This window comes from Anomaloglossus baeobatrachus (assembly GCF_048569485.1).
Source record: "Anomaloglossus baeobatrachus isolate aAnoBae1 chromosome 5 unlocalized genomic scaffold, aAnoBae1.hap1 SUPER_5_unloc_8, whole genome shotgun sequence".
Classification (NCBI taxonomy): Eukaryota; Metazoa; Chordata; class Amphibia; order Anura; family Aromobatidae; genus Anomaloglossus; species Anomaloglossus baeobatrachus.
Window position 1 is genome coordinate 649,771 of NW_027441812.1, and position 27,169 is coordinate 676,939.

The window sequence follows — 27,169 nt, forward strand, 5'->3', positions numbered from 1 at the left end:
TACACCGTTAAAAAAAAATAAGACCTAGCATGATTTTACGGGATTTTTGGAGAATGCTTGAAATATAAGCCCTACTCCAAAAATAAGCCCTAGTTACAGTCAGGGCCAGTGTTGGAAGGAATCAAACTGCGCAATTTCTCAGGAACCCCAGTCTTTTAGGGACCCCATCAGTTGTATTCTAAGGTTGATTGTTTAAGGACCTTTGATGACTTCAAAGTCATGTGACATGATGTAACCAAAGGTCTCTTAATTACAGAAGTCTAAATAAATTGAACAGAAGACAGGCTGGTATGCAGGACTAGCATTAGGGTAAAGGGAGTGCAAACTGAGCAATTTTATATCCCCATCCTCCTAGCGGCCCCACTGTTTATATGCCTATTAAAGGAATGCTTAAGGTCCTTTTTGACAATGTTTTTGAACACATGCTGTAGAGGAGAAAGTATCGCTGAACTATTTCATTAATGCTAGTTTAAGTTTACCAATACTGGTCTGGTGAGGTGTTGTAATCCAGACTTACGGTGGTTGAAATGTGTCCCATCTGTCTTAATCTGTGTATGCATCATATTCCTGTCCCTTCCTTTCCTGGGGGGATAACAGATTAGATCTGGTCAGGAGAATAGTAAGGCATGGGACTCCGGCATCTCCAACTTCAGGGGTAATCCAGTGTGAGGGACAGTATAGGAGCCCCCTGTCCCTCATTATCCTGCAGTCACATTGTGACAATCAATCAGATTATTTACTGTAGCACATTCCAGAGAACTGGTGCTAGGAATGGTAGATCCGAATTATCAAAGATGTAAATCTTAAGGCTGCTTTACACGCAGCAACATTGCTAGCGATGTCGCTAGCTATGTCACTGGCGATCACACCCGCCCCCGTCATTTGTGCGTCACGGCAAATTGCTGCCTGTGACGCACAATATCGCTATGACACGTCAAACGGACTTCCATTCCTAATGACGTAGCTAAGGCCGGCGAACGACCTCTTTTTAAAGGGGGAGGTTCGTGCGACGTCACACAGCGGCCCACCAATAGAAGTGGAGGGGCGAAGAGCAGCCACATTAACGTCACGCCCACCTCGTTGCCGGAGGACACAGGAACGCTGTTGTTCGTCATTCCCGGGGTGTCACACGTAGCGATGTGTGCTGCCGCAGGAACGACAAACAACCTGCGTCCAGAACGAGCAACGATATTTTGAAAGTGGACGACGTGTCCACGATCAACGATTAGGTGAGTATTTCTGATTGTTAGCACTCGCTCGTAGGTGTCACACGAAACGACTTCGCTAACCATGCCGGACGTACGTCACGAATTCCGTGACCCCGATGACCTATCGTTAGATACGTCGTTGCGTGTAAAGCGGCCTTTAAGCCTGCTTTACACCTTACAATTAGGTGTGCGATCTCGTATGCGATGTGACACGCCCAGGTCGCATATGCGATTGAATGAGATTGCACGTAGGTCGTTCATTTGCTGTCACACGTGCGTTAGTAGTCTATGTTAAATTGATCAATTTTGTGTGCGATCCTTTAGATCATGTGTTCCGTGACGTTTGCATTGGGCACCCCTTCTTTTTTTTTTTTTTTTTTTTTATTTATTGACTTGCCAAGCGTGTGTAATGTGTAGGGATGCGTTTTTACTATGTCATCTGCCATTCAGCTCTGCTACATGGCCGCTGACAGCAGCCACAGACAGCCATGTAGCAGAGCTGAATGGCAGATGACAGCAGACACAGACAGAGCCGCACTGTCAGAATGAACTCGGGTGAACCTCACCCGACTTCATTGTCATGCTGCGGCTCTGTCTGTGCCGCGTCCTGATTAGCGGTCACCTGTGAAGGACTCACCGGTGACCGCTAAACTCCTGAGTAAGTGAATTGAGCAGCCCTCTCTCATATACTCACCGATCCCCGGCTCTGCACGGCATTCACACTAGTCCGGCGGCTTTTACTGTTTTGAAAAAGCCGGCCGCCCATTAAACAATCTCGTATTCCCTGCTTTCCCCGCCCACCGGCGCCTATGATTGGTTACAGTGAGACACGCCCCCACGCTGAGTGACAGGTGTCATACTGCACCCAATCACAGCAGCCGGTGGGCGTGTCTATACTGTGCAGTGAAATAAATAATTAAATAATTAAAAAAAACGGCGTGCGGTCCCCCCCAATTTTAATACCAGCCAGATAAAGCCATACGGATGAAGGCTGGTATTCTCAGGATGGGGAGCTCCACGTTATGGGGAGCCCCCCAGCCTAACAATATCAGCCAACAGCCGCCCAGAATTGCCGCATACATTAGATGCGACAGTTCTGGGACTGTACCCGGCTCTTCCCGATTTGCCCTGGTGCGTTGGCAAATCGGGGTAATAAGGAGTTATTGGCAGCCCATAGCTGCCAATAAGTCCTAGATTAATCATGTCAGGCGTCTATGAGACACCTTCCATGATTAATCTGTAAATTACAGTAAATAAACACACACACGCCCGAAAAAATCCTTTATTATAAATAAAAAACACAAACATATACCCTGGTTCACCACTTTAATCAGCCCCAAAAAGCCCTCCTTGTCCGGCGTAATCCAGGATGATGCAGCGTCGCTTCCAGCGCTGCTGCATGGAGGTGACCGGAGCTGCAGCAGACACAGCCGCTCCGGTCACCTCCACACAGCAAATGAAGACAGCCGCGCGATCAGCTGAGCTGTCACTGAGGTTACTCGCGGCCACCGCTGCATCCACCGCTGGATCCAGTGACAGCGGGTAACCTCACTGACAGCTCAGCTGATCGCGCGGCTGTCTTCATTTGCTGTGTGGAGGTGACCGGAGCGGCTGTGTCTGCTGCAGCTCCGGTCACCTCCATGCAGCAGCGCTGGAAGCGACGCTGCATCATCCTGGATTACGCCGGACAAGGAGGGCTTTTTGGGGCTGATTAAAGTGGTGAACCAGGGTATATGTTTGTGTTTTTTATTTATAATAAAGGATTTTTTCAGGCGTGTGTGTTTATTTACTGTAATTTACAGATTAATCATGGAAGGTGTCTCATAGACGCCTGACATGACTAATCTAGGACTTATTGGCAGCTATGGGCTGCCAATAACTCCTTATTACCCCGATTTGCCAATGCACCAGGGCAAATCGGGAAGAGCCGGGTACAGTCCCAGAACTGTCGCATCTAATGTATGCGGCAATTCTGGGCGGCTGTTGGCGGATATTGTTAGGCTGGGGGGCTCCCCATAACGTGGAGCTCCCCATCCAGAGAATACCAGCCTTCAGCCGTATGGCTTTATCTGGCTGGTATTAAAATTGGGGGGACCGCACGCCGTTTTTTTTAATTATTTAATTATTTATTTCACTGCACAGTATAGACACGCCCACCGGCTGCTGTGATTGGGTGCAGTGTGACACCTGTCACTCAGCGTGGGGGCGTGTCTCACTGTAACCAATCATAGGCGCCGGTGGGCGGGGAAAGCAGGGAATACGAGATTGTTTAATGGGCGGCCGGCTTTTTCAAAACAGTAAAAGCCGCCGGACCAGTGTGAATGCCGTGCAGCGCCGGGGATCGGGGATCGGTGAGTATATGAGAGAGGGGGTAAGAGGGATAGACTGACATGAACAGAGAGAGAGGGACAGAGATAGTGACGGACTGACAGAGATTAGTGAATGACAGACATTGTGAGGCGCTTCAGAACGCAGCTTTTCAGCTGCGCTCTGAAGCAGACCTTTTTTAAGCTGCGGTGCAGAACGCACACCTGCGCACATAGCCTCAGACATCAAAATCGTATGAGGGATGTCACACGTTTCAATTGACTAGGTTCAGACAACAAAACGTCCAATGTATGAGGAATAAACGACGTGTATGCGATCACCGTATTTGCGTTCAATCTTGATTGCACGTAGGTTTCACACGCAAATACGTCACGAACGATGCAGGATGTGCGTCACTTACAACTTGACCCCGACGACGGATTGAAAGATCTATTGAAGCGTGTAAACCAGGCTTTAGATGTCGAAATTGGACAACAGATTCAAAATACATTTTTTCCTATTTTAATTATGTTATGGTTTAAAAAATGTACTTTCAACATAATATCATTAAAAAATAATAACATTGTGTTTAATTTTAGCAGATGACTGTATTGGCAGTTCAGATGGAAATCTAATATCTTCTGAATTTATACCAGATGATGAAAGTATCACATATGAAGAGCATGCTGTTGTTCCAGATGTCCTTCCTCGGAAAGCTCTATCATCTGATCTTTGCAAACAAGTCCAAAATTCCGATTTATCACAGAATTGTAAGGAAAATAAAAGTTACAGAATGGATGTGGAACATGAAACTGCTCCTACAAGAGAGAAACCATTTTCATGCCCAGAATGTGGAAAATGTTTTACCAGGAAATCACATTTTAATGTCCATCAAATAACTCACACAGGGAAGAAGCCATTCTCATGCCCAGAATGTGGAAAATGTTTTACTAGGAAATCAAGTCTTGTTGACCATGGAAAACTTCACACAGGGGAGAAGCCATTTTCATGCCCCCAATGTGAAAAATGTTTTACTTGGAAAAAAGAATTTGTTGTGCATCAAAGATCTCACACAGGGGAGAAGCCATTTTCATGTTTAGAATGTGGGAAATGTTTTATTTGGAAATCAGCCCTTATTAGACATCAGAAAATTCACGCAGGGGAGAAGCCATTTTCATGTTTAGACTGTGGGAAATGTTTTATTCAGAAGTCAGATCTTGTTGATCATCAAAGAATTCACACAGGGGAGAAACCATTCTCATGCCCAGAATGTGGAAAATGTTTTACTAGGAAATCAAGTCTTGTTGACCATGGAAAACGTCACACAGGGGAGAAGCCATTTTCATGTTTAGACTGTGTGAAATGTTTTATTCAGAAGTGAGATCTTGTTGAGCATCAAAGAATTCACACAGGGAAGAAGCCATTTTCATGTTCAGAGTGTGGGCAATGTTTTATTCAGAAATCACTTCTTGTTTGGCATCAAAAATCTCATACAGGGGAGAATCCATTTTCATGCCTGCAATGTGGTAAATGTTTCACTAGGAAATCATCTCTTGTTGACCATGGAAGACTCCACACACGAGATAAACCATTTTTATGTTCTGAATGTGGAAAATGTAATTCTCAGAAATCAGATCTCGTTAAACATCTGAAGAAGCCGCACAGGGAAGGAACCTCTTTCATGTGAATATTTGAAATGTTTAACTGGTAAATCAATTCTTGCCGACTAAGAGAAAACCCACACAGTAGAGGAGCCATTCTTGTATTCGGAATTTGGCAAATGTTTTTATCATTAATCAGGTCCTGTTGTCAGATGAGTCACATGGGAGAAGGCAACATGTTGTACCGTGAGTCAAAGGGTTTTATCCAAAAATCAATTGCTCAGGTAAGAATTGGTCAGGGAAAGCACCATTTTCTCTTTTTAAACTTACTGTATTATTATGACCATAAAACACACCTAGGTTTTAGAGGAGGAAAATAGGAAAAGTAAAGAAAAATGTAGTCATGACACACTATTATGGGGGTAATCTGCTGCTGACATTGTTATAGGGGGTAAATTCCCCAATTCTGTACTAATGACCCCCATCTTGGGTCCCTTGCAGTTATGTGTCTCTCATCCTGGTGTATATGGCCTTCATCCTGGTATATAGGATCCCCATCTTGATATTTACAGGTGAAAATGGGCCCCCTTACCTCTTGGGCTGCAGGTTCCACCAATGATATGTCTGGTTCTGCTGTCATCCTGGTATATATGTCCCTCATCACACTGCAGACATAAAAAAAAAATGATTATACTCACCATCTCTCTGCTCCCCCAGTGTGCGGTGTTGTCTCTGATGCCGGCAAGTGAATTCATTGTGTAAGCGGCGCATCGCATGACGTCACTGCCATGCACCTGCAGTTACATGCGGATATCAGCTGCCAGAATATTCACTGCTCCCAACACCCGGGATTATGGGCTTGGGGAGCAGTGAATATTCATTCTCTAATAGCAGATACTCGTGATCACCCAGCTGCAGCATTAAGTTGGCAGCTGGGTGATCATGTGCCTGTTATTAAGGAGAATGAATAGTCACTGCTCCCCACGCCCATAATTCTGCCCACCCCTTGATGCCAGCTTCAGTGTCTAGAGGTAGACAGGATTATGGGAGTGAGCAGCAGTGAATATTCACTTTCGCTATTAGAGGGCGCATTGTTGGCTCTGGTGCTGGTTCCTGCCTCCTGTGACCCACTCTTCCACCACTACCCCTTCAGCCTCATTCGGGAGCATTCGGACTATGAGACATCACCCCGCCCTTCCTACACACTTTTTTTGGGGGGGGGAGAAATGTCTCTTTAAGTCTGAAAAATATGGTAATTGGTTAACAAATAGTAAAAGTACAATAGTCAAAATCACATATCATAAAAGGGCACAAATTATCTTGAATAAGTTTGACCGTTTCAGGCACCACCCTCTTTCACTAAACTTCTCTGACAATTTTTATAAGTGTTCCTAATGTCCCCCAAAAGAAACTTCCAGGTTATGAGATCCCACAACCCTCAGCGATCAGTCTCACAGTGAAAGAGTGAGCTCTACGACCCCCAGCTCTGCAGCATCCTTCTTAAGCAGTTTAGTAAAATCTTAAAGTATGTGAGCGCGCTGGATTAGTTGTGAGAGCAATGTCTTGTGCTTAGAGCAGCTGCAGAGATTTGTGTGATCCCGCTATGCACACTGAGATCCCACAAAATGGAAATTCAGCCTCAACTTTGCTAGTAAGTTTGGTATTTCGAGAGCCTTTAGGAACATTTGTGAAAGGTTTTGACACTGGATTATATTTAGATAATTCACTAATCTCAGGTTGGCCACTGCTTTATTTACTAAAAAGCACAGCCCCAGATTGGCGATAGGAACTCTTAAGTATATCACATTGTATATAATTGCATTTCAAAACTTGTTTTGTTAATAAATGCTTGTAAAATATATATTCTTCATGCCTGTCTTTCTCTTGTTTAGATGTGATGATTTTGTCTCAGAACCTCTGGAGTTGAGGCAGAGCTGTAGAAATTTCACACAAAAATAGGGGAGAATTGAATCACACTGCATCCTAGTGTCATGCTCGGTACAGGGAAGTACCAAGCGCACGGCGAAAGGGAATGGGAGGGAAACCCTGTGTCTACTGAAGATGGTGAGCCCTGACTTAATCTACTGCTGATCCTTGGGGTCCATCAACACCCTAAATAGGTTCCGTACCTATGCGCCGTGCTAGATACCTGACCCTAGGTATCGCTAGTGCTGGGCCATGAATAGGGAACTGGTGGGATGAGCTCTTCGTCAACCCCACTAATAAACAACTAGAGAAACACAAAGGGGACATGGGGAAAAGCATGAACTACGTTGTATTAGATGACTCAGGAAGGAGAGCAGCAGAGCTTTCAGCAACAATACCACAGAGGAGAACAAACCACCTGCTTGCAACCTCTGCTTGAAGGAACTGAAAATATCACCAGCACAATCCAAAGGAAGGAAGGGACTATTTAAACACCAAGGGAATACTGATAATCAACAGCTGGGTGAAAGTCGAGCTCCTGCTGGGTCTGAAAGGGAGAGAGATGAATCCAGCAGGAAAGCTTCCTATACCAATGAAATCTGACAGCAGGAACAATGGAAAGTCAGGAAGCATTCTAGCTAGACGCTGTGACTGTTGATGGCAAGAAACCACGTGACTGTCGATGGTAAAAAAAACCACGACTGTCTGTCACCCATGACACCTAGATATGTGGATGTTAAGACACTCTGGTCCCAATTCATCAACGTTTTATGCCAAAAAATTGTCACACAGGCTTCGAAAAGTGTCACAAATTTGGCTTAACTCAGAGTCGGTGAAGAGCAAGTAACATTTATGATACCTATGCTGGGGTTTTCTGAATTAATGGGGTTCTGTCACTAAATGTTTACCTCCTAATTAAAAATCAGAATAATATAAAGATGGTGAGTGACTCTGATTCCAATGATGTGTCACTTACTGGGCTGCTTGCTACAGTTCTGATAAAATCACTGTATTATCACTAGGGGATTATCACTAGAGAACTAGTAAAACTGCTGCCATGTATCATCCATCTCCATAAGCTCTGTATAACCCCGCCCCCACCCCTGATTGGCGGCTTTCTGTCTATGCTCATTGGCAGCTGTGCACAATCAGTGGTGTGGGTTGGGCTATACACAGAGCAGCATTTCGACAACTGGTAGATCTTAAAAGGAAGGTGTCATACCCAAAAAAAAAATGTAAATAACTGAAAAAATGTAAAGTATTAATGTTTTAATGTTTTGTTTAAATATTATTTATTTTTAATTGAGCAAAATATAAAAAGAAAAATTAAAAAGTTTGATATTTTCCACTCTTAAACACTAGGGGGAGCAGCTACTGAAATCCTACTGTAGAAACAGCTCACATTACAGCTGCAGTAAAAGTGGGCAGAATCTGCTCTCCTGTGTGTGGTGTTACAGCTCCCCCTCCCAATCTGGGTGTTTCCAAAAGGATAAGAGAGAATGAAGTTTAGGGACACAGTGCAGAGCTATTTTGTTGGTGACCAGAAATTTCTAAAGTGTCACCAAGGACAGCTACATAGTGCTCCCCTCATAACGCTCTGCATGCCCCCTACCAGCAATGCTCTGCCGCATGAATGCCCAACTGCAATGTTCTGCCACATGCACTCATGTAATGCTCTGCCACACAGATGCACACAGTGTGTCTGTGTGTACACTGTGTATATACTGTGTGTGTGACCAAGCACCCAGCATGAGGGCGGTGGAGCCAGCGTGTGTATATACTATATACCATGTACTGTGTGTATATACTACAGTATATACTGTGTATATACTATATACAATGTGTACAGTGTGTATATACTGTGTGTGTATATACTGTGTGTGTGACTGAGCAGCATGAGGGTGCAATGCTCTGCATGCACGACTACCCGCAATGCTCTGCCGCACGCCCGCAGTGCTCTGCCACACGCACGCACATGCAATGCTCTGCCACATGCGCGCCCGCAATTCTCTGCCACATGCACACACAATGCTCTGCCACACACGTGCCCGCACGCAATGTTCTGCATGCAGGCACGCAATGCTTTGCATGCACACACGCCCGCAATGCTCTGTATGTACACTCTGCAAGCATGTATGCCCGCAATTCTCTGCCACAAGCACACACACACAATGCTCTGCCACACGTACGCCATGTTCTGCATGCATTCGCGCACAAAATGCTCTGCATGTACGCACGCTCACCCGCAATGCTCTTCATGCACGCATGCACACACAATGCTCTGCCACGCACAATGCTCTGCCACACGCATGCACAATATTCTTCTACACGCGCACACAGACAATGCTCTGCCACACGCACGCACACACTTTGCTTTGCCACGCACGCACAATGCTCTGCCCCACGCACACACACAATGCTCTGCCATGCACGCACACGCAATTCTCTGCCACACGCACGCACACAAAATGCTCTTCCACACGCACGCACACAAAATGCTCTGCCACACGCACACACACATTGCTCTGCCATGCACGCACAATGCTCTGCCATGCATGCATGCACAATGCTCTGCCACGCAAGATCTCACAATGCTCTGCCACGCACACACCATGCTCTGCCATGCACGCACACACAATGCTTTGCATGCACGCCTGCTGCGGCAAGGAGAGCAGGGGGGGGTCGGTACACTACTCACACAGGCCGACAGGTGACAGGCCGGGGGTGTCATTGGAGACGGTAGCATCGGCGGCGGGGGGAGAGGCACCGGTTGTTAAAAAATAAATGTCCTGCATATATTTTTCTTTAAATATGTGATAAGACACATGAGAAATAGACTTCAAAAATGTAAAAATAAAAAGATGTATTTTATATTGAGTTAAAATGATTGACAAAAATAGAACAGTTCAGTTACAGAAATGAAAAATAGTATTCTTCGTTAGCTTTCGTGAGGAGTTCAATAATAGTCCATTTCTTTACAAACTCTGTAGAAATTATTATTATTATTATTATTATTATTTATTATTATAGCGCCATAAGAAGAAATAAGTTTCTTCATCATCCATGCTCTATCCTAGATGGGTGGATGGATCAGGCTGCAGCAGCTTCGACATGTGTCCTCTCGCAGACAAACACCCCTCCGAATAGGCTCTTTTTCCCCTTCGAGGTGTCCCTGAATATCATATGGGATGGTGTATATATAGATTTCTAATACAGCTGTCAATGCCCATATAAAGAAAACCTGCCGTACACATGATGTAATGCTACAGACAAGACTGTCAGCTTTTATATATATAAATGTATATATATGTATGTATGCATATTCTCTCATTACAGACTCAAAATATTAATTATTCTATAATTTCTGTCATCAGTAAGTTCTGCCATCTATACATTTATTATCTAGATGTATTATATATTATAAATTATTTGATAAATGTGAACTTTTTACAATTCCCCCTATGGAGGGAAAGTTTACATGAAACCCTTCAAATAAATTAATACATCGTTAAGATAACAGATCTTCTTTCCTTCTTTGGCGATAGTGGATTAATGTCAATAATAATAATGAAAATAATCAATTTTCATTATTTTGTTGCATGTTCAACAATATAAGGATGTGAATTCATGTTATGGTAGGCCGTGGCCGATAATCATATAAAATACATAATTATACTTGCGTAAATCTAAAATGATACAAAATAGATCCGGTCATCATCTGATGTCATCTGGCATGGTGTCTTCTTATATCTGATGTCATCTGGCATGGTGTCCTTGTTAAAAATATATGCCTTAAATATATTTTTCTTTATATACGCAATGAGATATAAGAACCGATAGACTTAAAAAATGTAAAAATAAATAATGTATTTATATTGAGTAAAAATGATTTGACTAATAATAGAATTGATTAATTACAGAGAAGGAAAGCAATATTCTTCGTTAGCTTACGTGAGGAGTTAATAATAGTCCATATTTTTACTAAATCAATAGAAGTCTTCATCTTTCCCAGGTTCCTGAATGGATAGGCAAGCATGATATACTGTAGGCCTGACAGCATGTGTTGCTTCATCTTGGATGGGTGCATGGTTCAGGCCCCCAGCAGCTTCGACATGTGTGTAGTTCGACTCTCTGGAGCAAGAGTTCCCCTCCCACCATGTGTCATTTTATATATGCAGCTGTTCAAAACCATATAGGGAGATTCTGCTGAATGTATGATGTAAGCCTCTGAAAGTTTCCAGATAGTCTATATATATTCACTGTCAGCATCTATCTATCTATATTCAATACAGACTCAAAATATTCATTTCTATAAGTACTGTTATCAATAAGTTATGCCCTCAAATATAGACAGGACTGGCAGCATACTGTATATACTCAATATGTCCTATTATAAAGTGTTTGATAACTAGATGTATTAATTTTAATGTTTTTACAATTCCCCCTTGAGGCGGGTAAATTATTATTAATGAAACCCCCAAAATAAAATTAATACATAAATGAGATAACAGATCTTCTTTCCATCTTTGGCGATAGTGGATTAATGTCAATAATAATAATGAAAATAATAATCAATTTGCATTATTCATGTTGTATGTTCAACAATATTATAATGTGGATTCATGTAGATAGAGCAGATAGAGACAGTGAGATGGTAGGGGTCAATGAAAGCTTAGAGGGGGTGGGACATGCAAGGAACGTAGGGAGGCTAGGAGTAATAAAGGTGTTATTAGGATTAAATGTCTACTGGCAAATGCAAGAAGTCTTGCAAACAAAATGAATGAATTGGAGACTCTTATGTCAACCATGGATTATGATGTGGTGGGCATTACGGAAACCTGGCTGGTTGAAAGCCATGACTGGGTGACAAACATACAGGGTTATAGTACATTTAGGAGGGACAGGAAAGACAAAAAAGGTGATGGGGTGTGTATATTTATCAAATCTAACCTAAAACCTGTGTTGAATGATGACATTGGGGGGAACTGCAACAATGTAGAGTCAGTATGGGTAAATGTACATGGGGAGGGAAATAATGGAAAAATGTTAATTGGTTTGCTATAAGCCTCCTAACATACCTGAACAAATAGAGGGTGAAATGCTGGAACAAATTGAAAAGGCAGCTAATAATAATAATAATAATAGTAATCGGGTTCTTATTATGGGGGATTTCAACTATCCAGACATTCAGTGGGACATAGAATCTTCTGGTTGTGCTAAAAGCTGTAAATTCTTATCTACCATTCAAGACCATTTCCTCTCTCAGATGGTAGATGAACCGACGAGGGGAGATAGTTTGCTAGATCTGGTCCTGTCAAATACACCGGATACAATTCCAGATCTACAGGTCCGGGAGCACTAGGGCACCAGCGATCATAATATGGTAAGCTTTAACGTAATATTCAATAGAACATTTCAAAGGGGAAATGCTAAAACCTGGAATTTTAGGAAAGCTGATTTCAACAAATTAAGGGAAGAGCTTAAATGTGTAGATTGGGACAAAGTCATGGTAACTGGGGATACTGAACATAAATGGGGAAAGTTTAAGGATATACTGCTAGAGTCCTGTAAAAAACTTATACCCTCTGGTAATAAAATGTCCCGGAATAAAAAGAAACCATTATGGATAAATAAGACTGTACAAAGTATAATAAAACAAAAACAAAAGGCGTTTAAAATCTTGAAGGCTGAGAATACAGAAATAGCATTTCAGGAGTATAAAGATATCAATAGGAAATGCAAAAAAGAAATGAAACAAGCAAAATTAGCTACTGAAACAAAAATTGCCAATGACATTAAAATAAATCCCAAAATCTTTTATAAATACATTAATGCCAAAAGGAAAACAAAGAATAGTATTGCCCCTTAAAATATAATAATAACAAGTTAGTTATAGAGGACAAACAAAAGACTGAGATATTAAATAGGCATTTCTCATCTGTGTTCACCAAGGAACTGACTGTACCAGGGATCATTCAACAAGGGAAAAATCATAGTTCACCACCCGATATAATTAATTTAACACAAGAAGAAGTACGCCTACGTACTGAGTAAATTAAACATTGACAAATCCCCAGGGCCAGATGGCATTCATCCACGAATATTGAGGGAATTGAGCTCCATAATTGACAGACCGCTGTATCTCATCTTTTTAGACTCACTTGTAACAGGGTTGGTGTCTCAGGATTGGAGGATTGCTGATGTGGTACCGATTTTTAAGTAAGGTAAGAGGGTAGATCCAGGCAACTACCGTCCAGTAAGCCTGACATCAGTAGTATGCAAAGTTTTTGAGGGCATTTTAAGGGATGACATGCAAAAATATGTTGCAGAAAATAATATAATAACTGACAGACAGCATAGATTCATGAAAGATAAGTCGTGTCTAACCAACCTGTTGGGGTTCTATGAGGGGGTAAGTGCAAACCTGGATATTGGTAATGCAGCTGATGTGATTTATTTGGACTTTGCAAAGGCATTTAATGCTGTACCACATAATAGCCTTATACTAAAGCTCCAGAAGCAAGGACTAGGGGACACAATATGCAACTGGGTAAGGAATTGGCTAAAAGATAGGAAACAAAGAGTAGTCATAAATGGTACATACTCTAAATGGGCTATAGTCAGCAGTGGGGTGCCGCAGGGATCAGTGCTAGGACCAATTCTTTTTAATCTCTTTATTAATGACCTTGTGGATGGGATTGATAGTAAAGTGTCAGTCTTTGCTGATGACACCAAACTATGTAGGATATTAAAAACTGACCTTGATAGTACAATATTACAAAAAGATCTTGATAAGATGTCAGAATGGGCAGATACTTGGCAAATGAGATTTAATGTTGATAAATGTAAAGTAATGCACCTAGGACGGAGTAATCCTATAGCTGCGTACACATTAAATGGAAGTAAACTCGGGACTACAGAACAGGAGAAGGACTTGAGAATTCTTATTACAAATAAGCTGAGCAGCAGCACTCAATATCAAGCAGCAGCTGCAAAAGCAAACAAGATTCTAGGGTGTATAAAAAGAGAGATTAGATCCCGTGATCCCAACGTATTGTTACCCCTCTATAAATCACTTGTAAGGCCACATCTGGAATATGGGATCCAGTTTTGGACTCCACATTTTAAAAAGGACATTCACAAGTTAGAGTCAGTTCAAAGGCAGGCAACTAGACTACTACAAGGAATGGAAGGCCTCCCATATGATGACAGGTTGAAAAAGTTAGATATGTTTAGCTTAGAAAAAAGACATCTCAGAGGAGATCTCATTTATATGCATAAATACATGTGTGGTCAATATAAAGGACAGGCACATGACTTATTTCTTCCAAAGACAATACTAAGGATTAGGGGGCACTCACTGCCAGTGGAAAAAAAGCGATTCCGACAGCTAAACAGGAAAGGGTTCTTTACAGTTAGAGCAGTTAGACTGTGGAATGCCCTACCACAAGAGGTAGTAATGGCAGATACTATAACAGCTTTTAAAAAAGGGCTGGATGATTTCCTCAGTACAGAAAACATTGTTGGTTATAAATGACTTAGTGACCAAATGTAGAACTGGTGGAGGAAGGTTGAACTAGATGGACCTAGGTCTTTTTTTCAACCTTAGTAACTATGTAACACTATGTAACTATGTTATGGTAGGCCGTGACTCATAATCATATAAAATACATAATTATACTTTCTTAAAACTAAAAAGATGCAAAAAAGATCCAATCATCATCTGATGTCCTCTGGGATGATGTCTTATATCCGATGTAATCTGGCATAAACACAGTCTTTTGAAATAGATCTTTTGATAAAAGATGAATGATTATCGATTTGATACAGTCCAATATTGCATTTATCATTTAGATCCATAAACTTTATTCTTTATTGCAAAGTCCATATATTTAATCAAAGTCCATAATCAATGTTGATAAACCACAGTTCATAAGTGTTAAAAATAGGATTTGACGTAAAATATGCTTAGCCAGTAAATTAACGATTGAAGAGAAATAGGTGCAAAGTCATATGTGGATTTATTCAATAAAGGTTAAAATCATTACAGAAAAATAATGTTTTGGCTTTAGTTAAAAAAGAAAGATAAGAAGATAGGGGAAAAAGAGTCCATTTATCTTACATAGCTGTGATGTTATGATAAGCCGTCCTCTCTCTGGTTCATCTGGTTGAGAATGGTCCCATTCTGAACTCTTTGAAGTGTGGTCTGCTTAAATATAATTAACCACACCCCCTGATTCTCCTTGTCTCTTTAAATGGTCTTAGGCTGTGTGCACACGTTGCGTTTTTACTGCGGAAACGCTGCGTTTAGAGCCGCAGCATTTCAGTGGCAAATTGCATGCGTTCAGCTTTCCCAGCTAAGTGTATGAGAAAGCCGAAAAATCAGTGCACACGCTGCGTTTTCTAAACGCAGCGTTTTGAATGCCAAAAATCGGTGTGGAAAGAAAAGCAGCATGTTACTTCTTTTGTGCGGTGTAGCTGCGTTCTCTCCCCCATTGAAATCAATGATGCGGGTCAGAACGCAGCTACACCGCAGTTCGCTGCATTTTTGTTGCGGTCAGCGGGCTTTGTCGGCATGCCAGAACGCAGGTATTTACCTGGAAGTGAGGTCAAGAGGTTTCCTGTTGACCTCACTTCCTGGCAAAGTTCAGGAAAGCCCCCGGTGTCGCCAAAGTGCCCGCCCCGACCCCCCCCCCTCCCGAAAATCCAACATGGCCGCGCGCACAGCAGCGCACCGGCCGCCCTGCTCCTCTGTTTCTGTCGCATGTGTAATAACACTATTCCCCACGGTGTCCTCCGGTGCCTCCCGGTAACCCCCGTACCTGTCACAGCGCTGATCCCCCGCGGCCCCCTCCTCCTTCACAGTGCGCGCCGGTCACATGTGCCGAGCAGCTGACAGCTTCCTGTGTTCAGTGTGAGCTGCGCTGGCTGCTGCTGCTTGGCACTGTGCAGCTGTGACCCGGGGAGAGTGGGTGCAGATTCTTTGCACCCACTCTCCTCAAATGGAGGGTCTGCACTACTAGAAAATGGGGGACACGTTCCCTGAGCGTGCCCCCCATATTCTAGAAGGTCCAGAGGCGACGTGGGACGTCCAAAATGGATACTGCGGACCCAATTTTTTTTCTTTTCAATAAATTGGTGAAAGGATATGTTTTTGGGGAGTGTTTTTTCAAATAAATTTTTTCTTTGGTTGTCAATTTTTTTTGCTATTACTGTCAATTAGTTATGTCTGGTATCAAATAGACGGCGTGACATCACTATTTGCTGGGCTTGATGCCAGGTGACATCACACATCTGATATCAACCCCATATATTACCCCGTTTGCCACCGCACCAGGGCGCGGGATGAGTTGGGGCGAAGCGCCAGGATTGGCGCATCTAATGGATGCGCCACTTCTGGGGCGGTTGTGGCCTGCTATTTTTAGGCTGGGAAGAGTCCAATAACCATGGCTCTTCCCATCCTGAGAATACCAGACCCCAGCTGTCAGCTTTACCTTGGCTGGTGATCTAATTTGGAGGGACCCCACGTTTTTTGTTTTTTTTTTTAATTATTTATAAATAAAAAAAAAACAGCTTGGGGAGCCCTCCAAATTGATCGCCAGACAAGATGAAGCTGTCAGCTGTGGTTTGCAGGCTACAGCTGTCTGCTTTACCTTGACTGGCTATCAAAAATAGGGGGGACCCCACGTCATTTATTTTAATTATTTTTTTTTGGGCTAAATACAAGGCTAGGCACCCTTTAGTGCCACATGAAATGCACTAAAGGGCGCCAGCTTAGAATATGCAGGGGGGTGGGACGTTATATATATGTTTGACATCCATTCACACATTTTAGCCTGTGTGCCCACAATCAGGGTTTCCAGCATTATGGGCGCAGAGTGTTTTCCCTGCGTCCATAACGCTGCGTTGTGCAGTAGAAGCACAGTGGAAGGAATTTTAGGAATCCCGTGCTTCTCTTCTCCGCAGCATAAACTGACCTGTGGGGCAGCTTCCTGAGCCTCAGCATGTCAATTTATGCTGCGGAGACAAGAGTGTTCTCTGCAGGTAGCATAGAGCTCCACAGCAGCCTGAACCCAAATCGTGGGCATGGGCAGCTGCGTTCTCCCGTGGACAACACTCAAATCTCTGCAGGAAGGCTGGCACTGTGTACTGGATGTACTGTGGCACTGTCACTGGATCATGTGGTCAAAAACGCACCTGAAGAAAACGCATGGAAATCGCACGAAAAACGCATGCATTTTGATGCGTTTTTTCCAAAACGCATTGTTTACAATTCTCCCCTCTGCCAGAGGGTGCGTTTTTTTCCACGCTGAAAAAAACGCAACGTGTGCACATAGCCTTAAACATTATTTCAATCATTTTTAGCTATGGCATTTATGTCATATCACGTGGTCCAAAATCTGCAGAGTAAGTCTCATACGCAGTACAGACTTGTAAAACCAAACAATTTACCCTTTACCATAGAATGCATAAACCTCTTTGAGGCTTGCTGACCCTTGACCTTAGTGTAACACTGAGAAGGGTTTCAATGCTAATTTCAGATCTTTGTTCAAATACCAGATAGAATATAGCACTAAGCTGTCAGCTATTGATGTACCATGTCAGATGGTTTGGTCAGTGAAATCTCCAGCTTTCAAACATACTTCATCCCCAGCTAAGGCCAATCCATTACTATACGTACAAGCTAATGGCCTGTAAGTAAGAGATATACTATGAATCAAATATTCATTATAAACTCACTATTTTACAATCCCCCCTATGAAGATTTGATTAATCCCGTGAAACCCTAACTCATTCGTGTCATCATTCGTATCACATACATTCTTGTTGAAGATTCTAGACCAATATCTGACTTGATAAACCATCTGAAACTTTGTCAAAAAGTCATCTTACGATTTAACATTCCTCTAAGAATGTTATCTTCCTGTTTCATTTCTATTTTTATATTCTTATATATCTTCTGAATTCTACACATCACAAAAACTTGATAAATAATACACATCAAAACTAATAAAAATATGATTATGATGGGATTAAATAAAATATTTTCAACCGCTGTCTGAAATGATGACTGAGACCAGGTATGTACTGACTTCCCAAAACTTTTCCACCAAGTTTTACCTGACATTCCGTTCCATTCGTGTTCAATATAATTTAATTCACCTTGTTCATGCCTGAATATAATTTCTGCTTCCCTTAACTGTTTCGTTAATAAATCTAACAAACCCTTATCTTTCTTTATTTCACTTGTCCACATATCCCAAGGGAAATCATTTATTTGTGATAAATTGAATTGTATAGGAAATGCCGTTAGATTTCTCTTTCCGATAGAAGTGATATTAAAATTTCCTTCCTTCTTTGAAAGAGATCTCACATTTCCTTCTATACAATACAAACCCATAGGTAGATTTTCCTTATGTACACAAGTAGAATAGAAAGCAGAAACCATTTCTGTCTCAGACATGACCTGGAAACAAATCTTATTTGGACTTGCTGGAGTCACCAGATCATGTAGTGTCTGTACAGTCTCTATTCTCGCATGACAAGAGGAATGATTATGAAAACATGAATGATAGATCACCTTATCCTGTCCAGGTAAACACATCACCTTAGAAACAAAATGTAAACATGAAGAAATGTCCAATTGTTCAGTGTTTACAACATCAAATGCAAAATCTGTGTACTGCAGTTGATAGAACACTTGTTGTGTGTTACTCACAGGTATACCCAAAACTGTTACAGGAACAATAGTTCCCTCTCTTCCGATCACTGGGATTAGCGATGTGCCAACACAAATGTTTCGTTCACTTCCTAACCACTTATTTACCCACAAATCCGTATGATTCAATGCAAAATCATACTCTACAGGTAAATCTCGCAGTATTCCCAGTGGAGTAATTCCACTCTGTAAAGCCTGTGCAATCATTTTCAAATTAGTGGAATACTCTACCTGTATCTCCAGGCACGCTTTAGCTACTTGTGTTTTGTGAGTACTTTCCACAAGAGCTAGTGTAGCATCCTGTAGATGTGACACGGAAGACCCTAGTACAGCAGCTGTATTCATAACCATTTTTTCAAGAAGTTGATTCAAACTTTTCTGAATCTTTACTCCTTTTCCTCCAATGAAACCAATATTATCCAAATCTGACTTAAGTGTCTGTATATTCATGGCATTAGTCAGACTTCCCACTGTCCCTATTCCTCCCAGAATTCCTTCTAACACTCCTCTCTGACTTCTAATCTGAGTTGTTCTTCTCCCAAACCATTGTTCTATCCCCATCTCCATGTTAGTAAGATGTGATTGACACTGAGGAAACCTGGTAGAGATTTTCCAATGAGACATATTGAAAGTCCATACCATTGTCATAAATTCTCCATCCCTTAATAAGGACTTAGACTGAAATTGATTAATTTGGAAAGGAGTAGATGGCATGAATCTTGTGTTTGTGCATGCATTATCTGCTGCTGACCAAATATTCACACTAACATCTTTACAATGTCTGTAATGAGTCTTTGTTTCCACGCAACACTGGTAAATTCCAGAGTCCCTGGAAGATGGATTTTCTATGGAAAAAATGAAATTATCATCCATCCATCTATTACCAATCTGACCTCTGTGAATGACATTAGTTGGACTGTTTAAAAAACTTCCCAAAAATGATGAATTTTTGGTCCATGTCAACAGAGACTCAGAAGGCAATTTCAACCTTGTGTTACATTTTAACATTATGGGAAATGTATTTTCTTTATTATGTACTGTCTGTGGTGAAACCCTTATTTCCGGAACTATAGTGTTAGTAACGGTAAACACTACAGATACCTGAACTTGTACAGGTTCCTGTGTTATCTGGAAATTCCATGTTTTTACCCAATCTTTATCTCCTTCTGTAATAGAGAGTAAAGAAGGATCCAGAATTTTCCCAAAAACCTGAGTTTTTAACAAAATTTCTGTTTTGGATCTTCCAAACTTTCCCCTAGCAATCATGTAATTTGTAATATCACCGGACCATACAGCAGGTTCATCACCTCTGATCTCTATGTTCCAGTATAGTACATCTGTAGGAGAACATTCCCATGTACCCGTTTTATTATTATGTACATATTCTCCTTGTAATTGTGTGAATCTAGTTTTAGGTCCTGCAATAGCATGTAATATTATGTCTGTGTCGTGTACGAAATGTAATTCAATGCAACATTTTGTTCCATATCCCATGCAGATATTCCCTGTTATCTCCACAGAATCATCCCTGATGTTCTCTGTCAGTAAGTTCAGTGTCTCTGATCCTCTCGGTCTTCGTGAATGTTGAATCTCTCTGGTCCTCTCATTCACATCATTGGCGATTGTTCCTTGATGTAACATGTAGACAATGACTGAAATAAAGCAAAGCAGCAGGAAAGTAGATCCCATCACATAGAAGCTTGTCTTGAGCTTGGGAAAATGTTCTTTTTCCAGAAGGCTTGATGTCATCTTTCCTTCACAGTCTTTAGGTTCCTTATTCCCGTTCTTATAGGAATCCATTTCTTCCTGGAAAGAAATGCAGTATCATTATTTTGCCACAAATATTTTGCACTGGTCAACGTGAACCCACACTTTTTGTGTTTTCCGGGTCTTTTTTACCACATTTGATACTCTGTGCACGAGAATCATGACTTGTCCCATAGTCTCAAGGACTTCAAACGGACCTTTCCAATTACACTCCCATGGACCACTCTTGCGAAAGGTTTTGATCATCACTAGAGCACCTTTCTTGAATTTGGACTCATAGGGTGGCTCCATTTTCTGCATTCTCGATGCCGCATATGGCAGAATCGCTTTCAGGTTCTCCTGTAGTGATCTCAACCATTGGGACCTTGAGATAGCATATTTTTGTGGAGTGGATAAAAATGGCTCATGTGGAAACCACAATGGCATTTTCCTTCCCGTCATCAACTCAAACGGAGTGAATTGAGTTGTAGAAGAGATTGAACCTCTTATACTCATGAGTATGAAGGGTACCTTGTCAACCCAAGTGTTACCTTTGTCCAAAAGCATCTTTGCAATTCTGGATTTGATTGTTCTATTCATTCTTTCCACAATTCCCGCAGATTGTGGATGATAGGGGACATGAAATTGCTGTCGTGCCCCTAGAATAGCACAAGCAGTTTGCATGATTTTACCTGTGAAATGGCTACCTCGATCGGAGGTAATCATCCTTGGGATCCCCCAAGTGCAAAAGACATGTTGTACCAATTCCCTTGCTGTGGACAAAGCATCATCTTTCCTAACAGGTAATATTTCTACCCATTTTGAGAACACATCTACCACAATCAATGCATACCTGAGACCATGTTTACCTGAGGGTAAAGGACCAATATAGTCTATTTGCAGTGTAGACCATGGACCATCTGCAGGTGCGATTCGTAGAAGCGGTGGCTTCTGTCCTTTAGGTCTTGGATTTATTTGGGCACAAATGAGACATGATAGTACAACACTTTGAACTGTTTCGTCCATTTTTTCCAAATAAAATTTCTCCTTGAGAATGACTAACAATTTCTGTTGACCCAAGTGACCTAAACTCTCATGGTTGTATCGAGTGAATTCTACCTGTAGATGTTTTGGTACAACGGGACGCAATTCTCCATTTGAATTGTGACACAAAACCCCATTTTCACAGATAAAAGGAGGCTTTGGATCATCCTGAGAAGTAACAAGAGAAGGATCTTTTCTCTGTTCTTCTGCAAATGAAGGTATGTACGTATCTGTTCTTTGAACCGCTGAATTCTCAGAAGGTTCAGAGTCAAACACTTCCTCTCCTGTCAGGGCAGCTTCTTTGGCTAGAGCATCTGCGGTTGCATTTCCTACAGATAACTCATCATCAGATCTTTTATGTGCAGCGACTTTTACTATAGCAAATTTATTTGGGGCCCTAGATGCCATCTCAAACATTGATTTCAGAGTTTCGCGGTGCACCAAGGCCTTGTCGGAGGAATCCACATAGCCTCTCCTCTCCCAAACAGGCAGATAATCAGTTAGGGATCTGACAACATAAGAGCTATCACTGTAGATTACCATTGGAGTTTGATCATCAGCTTCATTCAGCTGTAGGACCATTCTTACCCCTTCTATCTCTGCCCTTTGAGCTGAGAAATGACTCGGTAACTTGTGTTTTACCACTTGTCCTCGCTTGGAATAGAAAATTCCATATCCTGTGTGATAGTGTCCTTCCAGAAAAAATCTAGAACCGTCTACAAACACAGGTTCATCTGCGTCTTCCGACTGTCGTCTGAAGAGAGATGGACTTGGTTCTTGGAACGTTTGCAGACAATCATGGGTTTGTCCTTCATACTGCATCAATTGAGGAAGAACATATTTGGCCTTATAATCTACCTCAATTTGATTTGGAGACAATGAGAGCAACCAATGGGCAAATCTCTGATGTGACACACCTGGTATGTTTTTCTCAAAGAGAAGTTTCAGTGTGGAATGTGGCGTTTGGAGAATAACCTTTTGGAACCCGATGATGTGTTGAGTGATTTTTATCGCAAAATACACTCCCACCAGGTGTCTTGCGCACACCTCAAACCCCCTCTCAACAGGTGAGAGAAGCTTAGAGAAGTAACCCAAGATTCTCCATTCCCCCCCTTGCAGCTGCAGCAAAACCACAGAGATGCTTGTCTCTGAAGTGTGTGCTTGAAGCGCAAAAGGTGCGTTCTTTTCCACCATACTTAACGCAGGTGCGTGTTGTAGATCATGTTTCAATTGTGTGAAGGCTTTTTCCTGTTCGACACCCCAGGGACCAAAATAATCATCATTATCACCTTTAAAAAGATCATACAAAGGTCTGGCTTTGTCAGCAAAATTTTCAATGAAATCCCTTGAGTAATTTACAAGTCCTAAAAAATGTCTTAGTGCCTTGTGAGATGTTGGAATTGGAAGGGATGCGATTGCCTCAATTCTGTCCTGTATGGGTCGCCGTGTACCTGGACTTAGCAGAACTCCTAAAAATCTGACCTCAGTCTGCATCAGCTTGACCTTTTTGGTATTCAGTTTTAAACCTGCATCATGCAGCAGCTCAAACAATTCTGCAAGTAGAGTCACGTGCAACTCCTTGTCCTCTGTACTCAACAAGATATCGTCCACATATTGCAATAAACATTCCGGACGAGAAAATTTCGACAAAACATTTGCCAGCGCCTGATGAAAAATGCTTGGCGACATACTAGCGCCTTGAGGAAGCCTACAAAATACAAATTGTTGATCCAGGTGATTAAATGCAAGCCTATACTGACAACTTTTCTCAATCGGTATACTGAAGAAACCATTACTGATATCCAATACTGAGAAATACTTTGCCTTTGCATCCAATCTCGACATCATGTCATGTGTATCAGCTACAATCGGTGCAACATTGGGAGTAAACTTATTGAACATCCTCAAGTCCAATAACATCCGATAGCTACCATCGCTTTTCAGAACACACCACAATATATTGTTACAAACAGAATTTGCCTTACGTATCACACCTTGAGCCAACAATTCCTGAATAATTTTAGACATCGGAGCAACTGACTCTGGAGGCAACTTATACTGACGCTGTGGAGGCGGGTCTCGGCCTTCAATTTTAACAATCACGTCCTTCATAGTTCCAACCTCATTCCTGTACTGAGCCCATAAAGAAGGAAACCGCTGTACTATCTCAGTCAATACTTCATCACCACCAGTTTCAGGCCACAAATGATCTGCTGACACTACATCGGTCAAACAAATGGTCCCGACATGACTATATTCATTTGGATCAATAACTACCGCCTTACAATCGTTAGAGTCTTTCCAAACTGTTTTGTTACCCAAATCAATAATCCAGCCATGCTTTTCCATAAAATCAGTGCCAATTATATTCTCAGTATCCTGACAACACCAAATATCCATTTTCGTTTTAAAAAAAACAGGTATTTCCAAAGAAACATCCTGCGCTAATGTCACCTTTGTTCCATTTTTACCACTGAAACCAACAATTGTACATACAGGGGAATCTGGCTTTAAATGTAAATCAACATTTGTGACACTCAATTGCGCACCTGTATCAAGGAGAAATGTTACTTCCTGACCTTCAAGATTTACCTTTAAAAATGGTCGACCACAGCTATCCATTGAAACTCGAGTGACAAATTCCAGTGGATGGAGCCTGGGCACCGGCTTTGCTAGTCAGGATGATGGAGAAGGGAGAAGAGCAGCAGGTGTCTTGCTCCTTCCATCCAATCCCTGTATGGTCATTTCCCTAATTTGTCTGGTCAGAGGTGCATATGGTGATTGGTTATTTCTGTTGTCAGTATGAGTGGGCGTGTATGAAGGTGGAGGTGCTGAAGATGGGGGAGGTGCACTGGATGTGTTTGGCATCAGTCCATTTTCTTTACCCAGCCTTTCCTCAGCTCCCGTCCTTAGGAATTTCTTGCATTCCCACTTCAGATGTCCGGGTAGGCCACAGAAAAAGCAGTGTATATTGCTCTTTCTGTTACCCCCCCCTGAATTCTTGTTTTTAGAATTCAACACCGGTCTTTTGTGTTTGGTCTGTTTTTCCTGGGATACTAATGTGTCAGTGGTCCCCTCTATCATGGCTATTTTCGACTTTACCTGATTTTGCTTCATTCGTCTACGTATTCTATCAATAAATGACGTGGCCTCTTGTAGATTTTCCATCCTAGAAGCAATTTCGAATGAAGCAGGGTCCAAATATTTAAACTTTTTAACAAAGGCCTTGACCATTGAAGTCGGTTCTTGATCAGGTCCGATTTCCATTATCAAACGATATCCTTGTTCGAATTTCACTAAGATTATGTATGGATCCTCCTGTATGTGTGTCTTAAGGTTTTCTAACAATTCGACTGTTGGGGTAGACTCTCCAGTAGTAAAAAGAATTAACTGTCTCAGCCTATCTTCCTTTGTGTCATGGATCAGGTCATCGTGTTCGTTTGGCCTAGGTGTTGCTTGTAACCTTTTTGCCATGTGGGAGGGAAGCCATACCCTGAATATCTTATTTCTCTGATCATTCGTCAGATTATATTTATCCGAATGTGACTCAAAAATGTCCGCATTATGAAAGGTGTCCATTTTATCATCATATTTGGGTATGTCTTTAATGATTTTCATTAATTGGTCATGGATTTTAATGTTAAGACGGGCTGCCTTATCATGTAACTTCTTTTTTCGCAGTCCCTCCTCATTTAGACTCTCGTCCTCAGCTGTATCCAGCCGGTCCGGGATGTCGGAACCTGAGGCAGGTGATGCGGAAGCATCTGTCTTGTTCTGTCTTGTAATAACAGATACATATTTAATATCTTTCCGTAATTTTGATATTAAATCTGCTCTTGTTTCCAACTGATCTTCCAGATGTTCAATATGTTCTGCTAATATCGAACAATTTGGACAATCTGTTGTTTCTGCATCTGTGATGTGTGCATCTGTTGTATTGGGTGTATCTGTTGTATTGGGTGTATCTGTCACCATGCAGATGGTGTGTGCATAGGGCTGTGCCCCACCCACCATGGAGTTGTAAGTGTATACCATACCCAATACATTCTGTATCTTTTTCTGTAACCGTTTCACAGTAAAAAACTTCTTATCTAACTTAGCATTCTCAATTTCACATTGCCGGTACAGATTTGACCATAACTGTGTGTCAGTATGCGTATGGTCAAATAAATACTCCACATGACTTTGTCTAGAATAATCATGAATGAAATCCATATCTCACCAATATGTGATGCGTTGTCCTAGAATGGCTCCAATCGTCTATGGGTCGATCGTCCTGGAATGGCTCCAATCGTCTATGGGTCGATCGTCCTGGAATGGCTCCAATCGTCTATGGGTCGATCGTCCTGGAATGGCTCCAATCGTCTATGGGTCGATCGTCCTGGAATGGCTCCAATCGTCTATGGGTTGATCGTCCTGGAATGGCTCCAATCGTCTATGGGTCGATCGTCCTGGATTGGAAGTCCTCAGATGTCCGTCAAGGCTTGACACATACGACCTCCGTGCAGCTTGTCACGTTAAACCTCTCCAAGGTTCCGTGATGTAGACACAGTGTATCGTCTTTGCCTGCAGTCTTTGGACAGAGATTACTCACTGACCCCCCCTTCTCGGACAAAAAGCAGGGAATGACGTAAGAAAAAAGTTCTTGCAGCAAAAGGCAGTGTGAAAAAAATCACCACGCACAGAAAACAGCTGTGCCTCTCAATCATTCAGGCTGATGCTCGCCAAATATGTTAAAAAAACGGTTGACGTGACATATCCTAAGCCAGTATATTAATGATTGGAGCAAAATAGGTGCAAAAACATATGTGGATTTATTCAGTAAAAGTCATTACAGAAAAGTAACTTCTTGTCTTTAGTTAGTGAAGAGAAATAGATAAGTAGAGAAAAAGAGAAAAAGTTTATTTATCTTACATAGCTGTGATGTTGTGATAAGCCGTCCCTCTCTGGATCGTCTGGTTGAATGGTCCCATTCTACCTCTGAGTCCTCTTCTTCTTTGAAATGTAGTCTGCTTATATAATTCAAACCCCACCCCCTGATTCTCCTCATCTCTTTACATGGTCTTACAAGAACTAACTATCATTTTTAGATATAGCTTATGTCATATCACGTGATTCATAATTTGCAAGAATAAGTGTCCTGCGCAGTGGAGACTTGTAAAACTAAACCACTTTGACATAGAATGTAAAATATATAGAACTCTTTGAAGCTCGCTGACCTTTGACCTTAGTGTAACACTAAGAAGATTCTCAATGCTAATTTCAGATCTTTGCACAAATTCCAGTTAGAATATAGCACTACGTTGTCAGCTACTTGATGAACAATGTCAGATGGCTTTGGTTCTACAATGTCAAACCTTGGCTAGTAATTTCAACTCACAGGCTCTCTTAAAGGCATGGGCGAAATACACACATTATATGAATGTATGTATTCAAGTTTATGAATCAAATCTCCATAAACTCACTATTTTACAACGGCCGAGCAGCAATAACTGACCTGCGGTGCGGCTTTCCGAGGCCGCAGTATGTCAGTTATTTGCTGTGGAGTCGCATAGGGAGAGCACAAGCAGGAGACCGCAGCGCACCGAACCCTGATCGTGGGCACGGGCAGCTGCGTT

The 27,169-nt window shown here is 41.8% G+C and overlaps 2 protein-coding genes across 2 annotated transcripts in view; one reads left to right on the plus strand and one right to left on the minus strand.

Annotated features, from left to right (window-relative positions):
• Positions 1-10,555, plus strand: part of LOC142259329 (uncharacterized) — a gene marked incomplete at its 5' end in the record, with an annotated part of 130,824 nt that extends 120,269 nt beyond the window's left edge. Inside the window, 3 exon segments of the mRNA XM_075331796.1 lie at positions 4,115-4,477; positions 4,562-5,400; positions 7,009-10,555. Of these exon segments, the coding sequence (XP_075187911.1) occupies positions 4,115-4,477; positions 4,562-5,202 (1,004 nt within the window).
• LOC142259330 (uncharacterized) lies at positions 6,686-25,889 on the minus strand. The gene is made up of 3 exons (XM_075331797.1): positions 25,774-25,889; positions 19,538-20,567; positions 6,686-6,789 (listed from the first exon to the last, which is right to left on the minus strand). The coding sequence occupies exons 2-3, from the start codon at positions 20,559-20,561 to the stop codon at positions 6,686-6,688; spliced, it is 1,128 nt and encodes a 375-aa protein (XP_075187912.1). The 5' UTR covers positions 20,562-20,567; positions 25,774-25,889.
• Positions 25,890-27,169: the final 1,280 nt, after the last annotated feature.

What these genes read in the sequence shown, in the direction of transcription:
- LOC142259330 (XM_075331797.1), bottom strand. Translation starts at nt 20,561, where the DNA reads ATGGATTCCTATAAGAACGGGAATAAGGAACCTAAAGACTGTGAAGGA. An exon ending in AAAGACTCATTACAGACATT is followed by an intron (nt 6,790 to 19,537) that starts GTAAAGATGTTA and finishes ATGTTCCTAAAG; the next exon opens with GCTCTCGAAATACCAAACTT.